General features: G+C 37.5%; 1 protein-coding gene across 2 annotated transcripts in view; it reads right to left on the bottom strand.

Annotated features, from left to right (window-relative positions):
• Positions 1–1130: 1130 nt before the first annotated feature.
• The window catches only part of LOC121414634, a 40132-nt gene continuing 28310 nt past the window's right edge, over positions 1131–12952 (bottom strand). The window contains exons 7-9 of one of the 2 annotated variants that reach the window (XM_041607777.1): positions 8062–8316; positions 5739–6209; positions 1131–2647 (exon numbers count right to left, since the gene is read on the bottom strand). In XM_041607777.1, coding sequence (XP_041463711.1) covers positions 2274–2647; positions 5739–6209; positions 8062–8316 — 1100 coding nt within the window. In that variant the 3' untranslated portion in view covers positions 1131–2273. The remainder of the gene's footprint in view (positions 2648–5738; positions 6210–8061; positions 8317–12952) is intronic. The other variant, XM_041607778.1, reaches the window with a different exon arrangement.

Genomic DNA, 12952 nt, shown 5'->3' with positions numbered 1-12952 from the left:
AATGGAAGATGAATATTGTCTGATCATGTTGACATACAATAATTTGCCTTTAATCAAATAACTATATGGAATATTTTAACTTTTAGAAGTGTCCAAGAACTTTTTTTGCTAAGTGTATGTGGCTTGAAAGAGTATGTTCTTCCAAATAATTTGATACCATACATGTCTTCATGCTTGGATGATTAGAAGGTACTCTATGCAGTGATGTAAATTTTGAATTGCGCCGAATTAAGAAATGACTGCAATGAATGAACCCTGGGTCTTGTCTTACAAATATTTACGATTGATCTGATCAACCACAACTATGGAAAGCTAGCAATGTCAACTTAAAACTGCACATTTGTTGAAAATATTTTCAATATTTGATATATATTCATTGTTTTCTTAAAAATTCTGCATGCTTCTCTTTGTTTACAAAGGACATTGTGCAAATTTCCTGTAGAAAAAATTATAACACGGATGGATTTCAATATAGTTGAGGTTGTTCAGATCAATCGTAACTCTTTGTAAGACTGATGTCATAATCCTTCAAGGGTTGCATTAAAATCCATGTCAAAACAACTTTTCAAAAAGTTACATTATAATTGTTTGTTTGTTTTAGTATCAATTCTCAAGTTAATTTCATTGAAAATGTATTTGCAAATATGTTCATATAGGATTGGCATCTGGATTCATTCCTTACCATCATACCTTACTTTGGCGGAAATCACAATTTACATCACTGCAAAGAATACCTACTGATTATCCAAGTGTGAATACATACAACACAAATATGGTGTCAAATTATTTGGGAGATACTCTTTTCAGCCGTATAAATGCGTTCATGACATATTAATTCCTTCAATTGGAGATATGTGAAGAGTCAGTTTTTTTTTACTTGCATGGTATATAACATTCTTGTAAAATCAAGCAAAGAAATATTATAATTTGTTTTATTTCATATCAGATTTCAACAGAATCTTCACTGTTATTGCTTCCTTTCTCTTTTTTCTCTTTCTATCAAAATAAACTTTTTTGTTGGGGTGGACCTACCCTTTAATATCAGCTCAATTGAATATCTTTTAGTTAAAAAGGTCCACAAGAAAGAATTAATTAGTTTGAATTTCAAGGAAATAATTGAAATGCGATTGCACATTACAAAAAAAAAAATATTCATCTACCCTTCTTATATATAGTAGCCTATTAGATTGATCTGTGTAAAATTCAAGTTTGTTGCTTCTTGACCAGAACACTGCTAAATTAATGACTAAACATGATTACCAATTCAAAGAGCCTTTGTTGACTCAAAGAGTGGGAAATATTGCCTCTCCTATTGAACATATCATATGCATAATCCTGTTGAGAAATGAATTTCAGAATTCACATTATCTACGTTTCTCAACAAGGGTCCGTCCTGTAACACAAAGGTTACTAATTAATAATATTCTTGATTTTATGATGGATTGTACATTGTAGTCAATGCAATCAATTGTTAAAAATATTTTGATGATTGTTAATTTAATTTCAATCTTTATTCATTCAACATTGGATTGATAACATTCTTAGCAGTATCTGTCATCAATGTAAAGTGATCATCGTAAGAAATCAGACATTTCTGTGTAAAACAGGAGACCGATAGAAGCAGGCAATGTTGTGGTCCTGGTGGGTGTTTTCATAAAGCTGTTCGTAAGATACAAATGACTTTATGCACAACTGGTGACCCCTTCTTGTGCTAAAGGATACATCCCTATGTCACTCATTTAGGACATAAGAACGTGTTCCAGTCGTTCGTAAAGTTGTGTGTAACTTTACAAGCAGCTTTATGAAACACATACGAAGTCCCCATAGAAAGGAAGAATAGGAAGGTAAGAAAGGACTTGGTCTTCAACGGAGATTCCTGTTTTATCCTGGACTCCATTAATGCCTGTAGCAATGATATGATGTGAAGGATCAGTGATTCTATGCCCTCAAAAACAGTCGATGGCCCAGTGACCTGACATCCATAAGGATTCTAATTTTCCCGGAGTGCCAAAGCACATACAGTACCCAATGTTCAACCCTATCGATAGCCACGTATTAGTGCTGTAACCTTGTATAATCTGACCAATGTGGTCATTCATTGTATATATCCCATAAAACTGGGTATATACTGTGACTTGAGGCCCATAACCTTTCATTACCACCACTTGGTGTACCTCCTGTGATCATCTTTGATAACTTCACTGGTACTATGCAGTCACAGAGAGAAGGCAGGATAAAGTAGCTTTTCTCAGCACCGTCTTCTCCTCATGACGTCACCTGTAATCCATAGGCTCCGCCTTTATGAACGTACCATCACTTAACGTGATACCACCACCGCCACCGCCTCCTCCTACATCCAACCCTCCCGGTGGAGAAAATTGGGAGTCTAAGCACTGATGCCATTCAAGCTCCTTCTCGCTGTCACACCAAAAGTCACACTTGGGACACTTTACAGCGTCCTTCTCGCACTTTACCGACAACGCTTGGTCAGGAAGCGCACCCATCCTCGAAGCATCTTTGAAGACATTTTCCTTGGAGTCCATGGGTTCGTTGTTCTCAGGGCTGCTTGCTGAGTTCATGTTTGTCAGAAGCAGAGATGAGGGCATAATGCTTACAGGGTACACAGGATTGGGAGCGATGTCATTAGCTGTGAACATGAATAGAGAAATCAATAATAAACCAAATTCAATTCATATCTTTAAGCATGAAAAAAAAGAAAATAAAGAGATAACAATATAACAATTAAAAAGTTTGAAATAGGATGCCATATTGCACTAGGCCCGTTTTGGGTACACGTGTACACGCACTGTCAAGTCAGTGCAGGTGTACTGAATTCCATGACCGTGTACACGGTAGCATCTACATAAAACTTGCGTGGGAGTTGTAAACAAGTGAAGAGCCTTGCATTAATTCTAACTTCTCATACGCTGCACAAGTTTGAATCACTAAAATTCCACTTTCATGCGCTCGCAAGAAACCACTAAGCACGTAATTCCAAGGAGAAACAGTCAAGATCAGCTTAAATTTCCCTCTAGACACAAGTTTAGCCACACATTCACTTGCGTTCATGTTACAGCTCACATCAACATGTTCGTCAAAGGTTCAAAATTTGTTGACCTCAAGATGTAACTTTTGTGATGTCATTGTTTTGACCTCTCTCCCCCCCCCTCTCTCTTATCTTAGGTCCCTCATCTAACCCTTGAAACCCTCCTGCCCTTGACTTCTTTTTCTCCGCTGCCCTCTCTCCTCTTTCTTGTATCCACAGTCCCGTAATTACCCCTCTCTCCCTTTCCTTCTCATCCACGCCGATCAGGAGTCGTATTCTGAAAATTGTCTTAACTTTTCTTGTACCCTCTCTCTCTCCCCATGTCTCTTGCACTCTACCCTCTCCTGATGAACTCTCCACTTTTATGCAAACAAAGCACATGGCGCGGTCTGTAGACCCGCCCTTTGTTCAGAGTGGTTTCAGTATTAAAGGGGTCAGTCAACTCCAGTTGTGGATTGTGCAATCAAAGACATGCATGTTTTCTGTGTTATGACTCGAACCATAGAGGAAGATGTGTGCAAATAATGCAGTATAGATGGTAAAAATGAAATTAATCTGGTTGTGAACGTATACATTACATGAATGATTATAAATGAAGGAATAACATGAAAAGATTTAAATAACTGAGTTCGCCTGATTTTTCATACGCTTTCAATCTAGCCCGACCCCTCTCCTATACATGTCTCTTTCCGTCTCTCGATTAACTATCTTTCCCCTCTCTCCTCTTTCTCCGCTGTTGTCCCCACCCCTTCGTCTGTTGATTGTTAAAGGGGAATCCAACCCAAATAAAAACTTGTTTTTATAAGGAAAAGAAAAATCAGACAAGATAGGTGAAAGTTTGAACAATATTGGACAAACAAAAAGAAAGATATGAATTTTTAAAAGTTGTAAATATTGGTAATCACTATACCCATGGAGACTTCAAATTGGCCGCATATGGGATGTCATAGTGATGTAAGGCAAGGACTACTCTTCCATGTACTCCAATACATATTACAGTCCGACCTCTCTTATCCGGACACGTTGGGACCAGCACCAATCCGGATAAGGGATTTATCCGGATCTGGGAGACCCAATATTAAATACACGCAGCTGCGCTGCCGGCTGCCTCCCCAGGCCACCGGCGGTAGCTACACTGCACTATTGTAGTGGGCGTACGGTAAAGACAATTCACTGCAGAGTCAGTGCAAATTATTGGCAGTGTTTTTTATTGAAATGAAATCGATCGATGGCCAAAACTCTTGGATAATTTACCTGCTAAAAGGACTGAGGTATACATCGAGCATACTTCCAAAGTGAATGACTCGATGAAACCAAGTTTTAAAATTAGATCATCGCGGCGGGTATCGCAGCTTCGCAATGTCAGCCATTGTTCCACTGACTGTAGGCTCAAACATGATAGATGGCGCTGTCCGCATTGAGGCCTAAATTTAGCTAGCAGGACATGTGTTGTTTTTCCCGCGAAGCAAAAAGAGAAACGTGATGAAATGTTTGCGCTGCACCCTGATTTACTGGAAATTATCATTCCTAAAGATCTTTTGGTGAGTTGGGTGAGATATTTTCATGAAAAATATGTTTGGTGTAGGGTGACTATGTTGGGAAATATATGTAATCAGAGTGGGTTTATGTAAAGGATTGAGTTTAGATTGAAATCTCATTTCATCACGTACCTGTACTAGATTTAAAAAAAAAAAAAAAAAAATCTCGGCAAGTGTGCGTCCGGATAATAGAGAGATCCGGATAAGGGGAGGTCGGATAAGAGAGGTCGGACTGTATGGCTAAAATGTCATTTTTCCCAAAAGTTTTATTCAAAATTATATTTTTCTTTCATGAGGACATTAAACAATATACTACATGGGTTATATTTAGATTTCTGCCCCAGGGGAATGGGTACTTAGGATAAAACCACAAATCCCTGATAATAAAGTACATGGCCTATGGGAAAGTTGTCCTTGCCCCTTGTCATAATTTACTTACCCAGTTGCCAATTTGAAATCTACATAGTATTAGTGATCTCAATTTTAAAGCAGCTATAACTTTCTTATTGCTTGTCCAATTTCTTTCAGACTTTCACCATTCTGTTTAATTTATTTTTCTTCTTCCCAACACAACATTTTATGGCCAAGGCTGGATTCCCCTTTAATCAAAATTCAAGAAAGCTGTGCCCTTATTCAAGGTTCAAATAGGGGTCGATGATCGAAGTGCATGTAATTCAACTCCAGTTGTGGATTGCACAATAAATTCTTGGTACAAATGAAATTGAGCTTCTGTGTGTGCACAGGGATAGGAGTGTACACTGTTTGCAGTGACCGTGCCATAGCAATCGAGTGGCGGTTATGTCAGTGTCATCTCCGATCTCCCGCACAAAATTTCGATTGAGAATGGCGAATTTTTTTATATCAAAGCAATCTACAGTCATTTTCAACCCCTAATATTTGCTTATCAAGTTATCATACCTACATGTATCATAGCTGGCTGTTTGTGTTTACAATGTGTAGACGACCGAAAAACATGCCGTGTACACGTGCATCAAGAATGGACTTTCAAAACGGGCCTATATTGCACCCACCCTCCTTTTTTCCTCTTTTTTCTTTATAAAACTCAACCAATTTGTCCTCAATACTTGAATTGTGCTAAAATCATGCACATAACACTCTAAATGACATAAAAACATGCAATGAGAATAGCCTACCCATTGTTTGGTTATCTAAGTGATCCTTTGAGGACTTGCTTCCAAGGTTGCCGGAATCCCCCATCACAAGGCCAAGATTTTGAAGGTCAGCAAAAAGCAGATCAGAATTAGACCCATCTATGAGTTGAATGGAGTTAATTGTAAATCTATTCTTATCTTCTTCTTTCCTTGTATCTGCTATTGATTCCCCCAGGACAGTTGACTGGTGTGTCAAGTTTCCCTCCTTCTTTTCCTTCTTCTTCTTTTTTTTCTTCTTCTTCTTCTTCCTCATCTTTGCATTTTTCACCGAGGATCCTTTCTTCGACGGCGACGGAGATGGAGGTGGAGGGTTTGCTTTGTGTTTCATCCGCAGCTTTTTCCACACGTTATAGTTCTTTCTCCTCTTGACTGTGGCCTTTGGTTCCCCTTTTTCCGTTATGCTAAGCCCATCAAATAATCTGTTCTTATTTTCTTGGAATATGTCCAAGACATCTGATGAGAAAACAGACCAAGAAGATAATCAATTTCAATTCACAGATCCTTGGGCGGGCTCCGTGTTTTCCCTGAAGGATAGAACCCTCTTCTGTATCTATCTGTATTAGATTCATAAACTCTATTTATTTTCTAATTCTAAACCTTCAATCACAGTGAGAAAAATGGATGGACAAAATTCACTATTTTGTAGCCATTTTTCAAAAGGGTCCCAAAGCGGCTGTAAAAGTGGGAGAGAAAATGGCTACAAAACAGCAAGTTGTTCACTGTGAATCACTTTCCTGGATGAACATTCCTTCGACTCTTCAATCACATGACATGTCCAGTGAAAGTCTAAATTTTACACACCTTGTCAAAATCACAAACTCTGCATTATCTTCTGAAACTATTATTTGCTGTTGATTTTCTTCTACTGTAGAGCAAAATTTAAACCCTAGAATGGGGGGGGGGGGGTGGTGGTGATGCTGGCAACAAGCCCTCTATCCTACCTGATGGTTCATGTTGTTTACAAAGAATGAAACTACGGTAATGGAGCAAAGGTACAAGACTTTTCAGACCAACTTAATGATACAGACAAGTACAGCATCACAATGTCACATGAGAATATGTTGGGTCAAAATTGGCTTATTTTGTGTACAATGTCAACGAAAGATTGAGTTTGAAAAAGGGGGGGTATTCTTTTTGGCTTCTTAATTGATTCTGAGATGAGATAAGTTTGGTTGCTCTAAGGTAAAAAAAAAAAATCAATGAGAAAAAGTGATGAAAAATACAAAAATACAAGACAAATTTTTTTAAAAAATCCTAAGGAAAAACTTGTCTTTGGTATGGTAATCTTTCTTTAATAGTGAAACCCATTGACATCTCAAAAGGCAAAATCTGAAATTAAATTGGGTGTATATCATGCACACAAAACCTTTCACAACTAAATTATTATACATGATCATTTTTAATTCTATATACACTATCTTGCAACTTATGTTGAAAAGAGTGGGCATACAAAGTTTGGCACGGCTGCTTTGTTATTAATCTGAAACCTGTAAACATTGTATAGCTTTCTTTTACACTTACATGTATCATTAGTGAATGAATTTTTAATGTACATGTACCCAGCGTTCTCGCCAGTGTATAATACGCATGGTTCAAACATCATGCGTGCGGAAATGGAGACCAAGTGGAACCATGCGTAAAATTTCAGCGACATGCGTGGAAAAAATGGAAATATTCAGAAAAAAATAATACACTCCATGAACTCATCTTAGTGATATCAACTTCATTTATTGGGTTGCGCCGAAGTCCCACCAACTTAAGACCACATGCAAATGAAAATCAGTGCAGGGCCCTAGCTAGCGCCGACACTCGTTGGATGTGCATTTTGTATACTGGATCAACTAGGTGCATGCACGATACGCGCGCGCTAGCTATATAGACGATCGACGGAGCGGCGGACATGTTTTGCAGATCCAGCCTAAATCTAGAAACACGACAAAGCCCTTTGACTTCTCATGTCTGGTCTGACCTGGGCCCAACTCTTTTTTTTTCTCGAAAATATTTACAATTCATAAGCTGGAAAGTTGCACTTCTCTTTCTTTGGACTGAACGGCAAGTATCTGTGCATTTATGTGGGCTTAAAAATACGCCACAATGGGGCTTCCTTAGCGTCTCTATTTGATGAAAAGGCCGTCGCTTCCGCAAGGGAGGGGTGAACCCGCACCCACCCCCCAGGAGTGGTAGCACAAGTCCCCGACATGGGTGAATTTTTTTTCTGGCGAGAACGCTGCATGTACCCCTTTAAGACCTCACATTAAACCAACAAAAAAGTAAATAAAAGGTATTATTTTGAGACAATCCTTACCCACAAGTCCTGTAAGCCCTGTGGTCACTGGCAGTTTGTCTATCACTGTCTTCTTCTTAGGTTTGCCAAAGGCAGTCTTCTGTAGTTTTGTCCATTTGGTGTCCTTAACTAAGACAACATCAGGGACGTTGCTCTTGACAAAGGCCTCTTTGGCTATTCTCTTGAACTTGCAAGTGTGCCTAACAACCCTCGTCATATTCACCAAAACAGAACCACAATATGGACATAGCGGACTTTCGGTGCAGAACAGCTCCCCTGCAAAAAGTAAAGACAGTTATATGTGAATTACATGTAGAGCTGCATACCATTTTCAATTTCATGTCTTCTAGCGGTGTATTGTACACAAAATGTTTGAATATGGAAGATCTGATTATACTGCATGATGCACTAAAATCTGACATATTCTACACCAGCATGTAAAATATCAGTATGTGCAATATCATGCTATATCACTTGGTGCAGACCTGCCAACCTCTGGGAATGAAAAACTGTATTCTGTGATAAAAAAATGTATTTTTCCCCCCAAAAGTGTATTTCATAATAAAATGCTTGGCGCACTCGCTCATTGCGGTGCTCAAGCTGCATGCAAGCTAAAATGCACACTGCTCTTGCAGATGAAAAAAAAAACATTGAAACATGTGTACATCTTCACCCTGGTTTTAACAATATGATTGAAAAAAAAATAAGTTACCTGAAATTACATTGATCTAATAACCATATTTATGTACGTTTTATGAAATAGAGACATATAGAGATGATTTTTCTCAATAAATTGAGATTTTGTAACAAAAAAGTAAAAGAAAAAGAAAAAAAAAACTTATTTTTTAAAGAAAAAACGTACTGTCGTATTTTGGTTGCATAAACGTAATAAATACGCCTAAAACATACTGGTTGGCAGGTCTGTTGGTGTAGTAATTGGTTATCAAGGAATAATATTGGGTGGCTTTTCTTGATGGGATACAAGTAGTATTCCACTGTTCGGACCAATATTACACTCAATCTACAATTTGTGCAATATTTCCGAACTTACTAAATATTTCTGGTACCCATTTCTTGTCCCTTGAATAACAGTCTTTTCCCATCAAATTTCAGTGTTGTTTTGCTTGAATATCGTTGTCAAATTATGGGGGTACTCGACCTAAAAAGTGGTAGGTATGCGCCGCGGACGAGACAAAAAAGGGGGGCGTTGGAGCGAACTTATTGTAAAAAGGAAGGTCCTTGTAACGGGCTTCGAAACTACAAATGTCAGTGAAGACTGGGGTCCTTGGAACGGGTCGCCAGCGTGTGAGTGCATATATGCATCCCTATGGAACGGGCATACGTGCATGCAGCTAGCCTGGCGGCATGGGCACCAGGGCCCGTATTCCATAAACAAGATAAGCTTTTTGCTTAAGTCTTAGCAATTTGTCTTAGCATTTTGCTTGTCTAAGAAATCTTCCCTAACGATATTCTATAAAATTTAAGACATTTGTCTCAAGTCAGACGATATGGCTAAGCCAAAGTCTCAAATTCTATGACCTTCAGTGACCTTCTTAATGATGAATTGCTGCAGAGGTCACTGCAACAAACTTGCAAAAATGTGACTAAAGTTGATTTTTCTTAAAAATTTGGATTCTATTGAAACTAATTGCAACTATTATAGTAAGAGAAAAGCATTCATCACACATATATGGTAAGAATTTTTAATTCAACTTATCTATATTTTTGTTAATTACCAAAACATTTCAATCCCAAACCGAGTGACTTGCACAGTTTTTTTGTGTATCAGTCCCATATATTAATTTTCATGTATTGTTTGTCAAAATATAAATTGAATATATTCCTCTCGACATCTGACTTTACTCTAACTTCAGTTTAAGTAGACCTAGGCCCTTTAACTTTTGAGACTAGTCTTGGGTCTAACATTAGGCCTAGATCTAGCCTAGGCCCAATTAGATCTATAATATTCGTCTGTTTGCAGGAGTATTAAACATTGTCATTGTTTTTTACTTTTTTTACTAGTTTCATGAAGGCTGCAAAACGTAACTTTGTTAGTCTAGTAGTAGTGGCATGCCATAGTGGATCGAGCAACCGAGACTGAATCTATATAAATTATAATAGTATATTAATACATCATATAGACCTATATTACTCTAGGCCTAGAACAACATTCAGGACTTCGCCTGGCTTAGCCTTACTTAGGACAGGGATAGATTTACATGTAGGACTAGAATAGATCTGACTTAGAGTTAGGCCTAGATCTAGCCCTAGACCAAAAGCTTCTGTCTCCGACTGTATTTTGGTTTTTCTGCTAAACTACGAGTACGACACTCGACAGTCTAACAACATTACGTTGGACTAGACCCTAATCTCACCAATGTGATATGACAGTAAATGTCAGAAACTTTTAAATAAATTCTCAGAAACGACGGTTATTCCTGTCTACAGTGCTACTGCTAGGCCTATCGCTATTGCTTGCCAACCACGGTCTACGCCTAAAGTTAGATCTAGGCCTAGTCCTGACCTAGACATCTAGGCCTATGTAGATTCTTAGTAGATCTAGGCCTAGGTCTACTTCTCTTTTAGGTCCATATGTTTGTTTGGAGGAGTTCTTAATTTATACATTTTGGGGAGTTTGTTTAGATCTAGGTTTCTAGAAAACAGGCCTAAAGTAAAGCCTAGACCAACAGCTCAGTCAAGACTGGAGCCTACATTTATATAAAAATTTACTTTAGGTCTAGGCAGCCTAGCCTATAGTATTATGGCTATAGGCCTACTTTCTTCTATTCATTCTAGATTCTATTTCTAGCCTAGCCGGTAGCCCTAACGTTAGGACTGGCTGATCTAGTCAGACTAGTCTACTGTTTGATCTAGAATCTCTAACGTAGGCCTAGTCAAATCTAGAAGAAAAATAAGACTAAATGCTAGACCCTATCTAGATCTAGTAGAAGTAGAACTATAACAATCTAGGTGTTAATAATTATAGGTTGAGATTTAAAGTAGAGACTTGTAGACTCTATCAAAATATAGATTCTAGTTCTAAAAAATAGTAAATGTAGGATTAGTCTAGATCTATTCATCTTACAGTAGGCCTGAAAAAGGAAGCAGGCTAGGGATCTAGCATTAAGTTGAATCCAGCCAAATGTGAATTTCTTCCTTCTAGCTCCAAAGTACTGGTACATCTTACTCTTAGTAAAATCCACATCGACTCAATCTCATTTTCTGGCCTCACTGTAAATCTGTCAAGTTCTTGTCGCAATCTCGGTATAGTTTTTGATTCTCACATGTCTAATCACATTTCTTTTATTTGTAGATCAGTTCGCTACCAATTGCGAAATATTGGTTTTTTTAGGAAATACCTGTCTCGACCGGCCACAGAAAAATTGGTTCACGTAACAAATTTTCCAATATAGACTATGTCTTGCAGATCTATACCTCAAAATCAATGTGTGAGCCAACTTTTATAAGAATTGGTTGAAAACTAAAAAGGGTTTCAGACCACAAGATTTTCACCTAATTTCATTATATAATTATGTTGTTAGATTGGCAACACGATTTCTGATACAGACAAAAAATATTCTTGCACATTTTCAACTCAAGAATGATGTGTGTGCCAAATTTCATGAGCATTGGTTGAAAAAGATGAAAGAGTTTGAACTACAAGATTTTTGTTATATAATATTTCGTTACCATGGCAACACGATTTTTGACACAGGAAAAAAATTTGTCTTAGACAGCTTCTACTCAAGACTAATGTGTATGCCAAGTTTTTAGGAGAATAGACCAGTTGAAAACTGATAAAGTATTTCAATCACAAGATTTTCATTTATTTTTGGTATTTTTTGTTACCATGGCAACACAATTTTTTATGTAGGCATAAAATATGTTTTGCACATCTTCACATCAAGACTAATGTTTGTGCCACATTTAATGAAAATTGGTTAAAAACTGAGAAGGTAGTTAGAACAGTAAGATTTATACATAATTTTTGCCAATATATACCGTTACCATGGAAACACAATTTCCGACACTTGCATAAATGTGTCTTGCACATCTTTTCCTCAAATCCAATGTGTGAGCCAACTTTCATGAGAATTGGTAAAAAATTAATGAAGTATTTTAAACGGCAAAATTTTGGCCATAATATACTGTAACCATGGCAACACAATTTCTGAAAAAGAAAAACATCTTTCACCTCCTTACCTTAAGACCAATGTGTGTTCAAATATTCATGAAAATCGGTTTAAAAAATGAGACAGGAGCTCGAAATGCACTATAGGTATAAATTCTAATTTTGTTGGCTGAAATACCTTGAAACTAATACAAGACAACTCACAGCTGTCTTAAAGTTAGGGCTAAATTCTTAGCCATGTTGTATTTATGGAATACAGAATCTGCATTTTTAAGAAAAGTTACTTAGCCATTCATCCTATATCTGTCTTAGTTGCGCAAAACCTCTCAGCCAAATTCTAAGACAAAATTCTTAGCCAATTCTTTATGGAATACGCGTTTTGGATAAGAATTTTATCTTAGACAGAAAATAAGACAAAATGCTTAGATTTTTTTACTTAAGCATGCTTATCTCGTTTATGGAATACGGGCCCAGGTGCGCTCCCACAGAGCGATGGTCGGACAGCGCTCTGCGGCCAGTTTTTACCAAAATTGCAACTCGTTGTAGTGGATCAATGCAGATGGAATGGTGTAACGAAAAATATGGCGAAGCTTTGGAGCGGATTTTTTTTCAATAAGAATAACAAGTGGAATGCCTCTGACGGTCTCACCTGCATCACGCCATTCAATATAGCAGCAGTGCTGACTTTGAAAACTACTATAACTTGCAAAAGATGTTCAGTGATACTTGGTTACTCTTATTTCCATATTTTATGAACTAGACCAATACCTTGATCATGTG

This window comes from Lytechinus variegatus, chromosome 1, assembly GCF_018143015.1.
Source record: "Lytechinus variegatus isolate NC3 chromosome 1, Lvar_3.0, whole genome shotgun sequence".
Classification (NCBI taxonomy): Eukaryota; Metazoa; Echinodermata; class Echinoidea; order Temnopleuroida; family Toxopneustidae; genus Lytechinus; species Lytechinus variegatus.
This window is presented reverse-complemented; position numbering and strand designations above follow the sequence as displayed.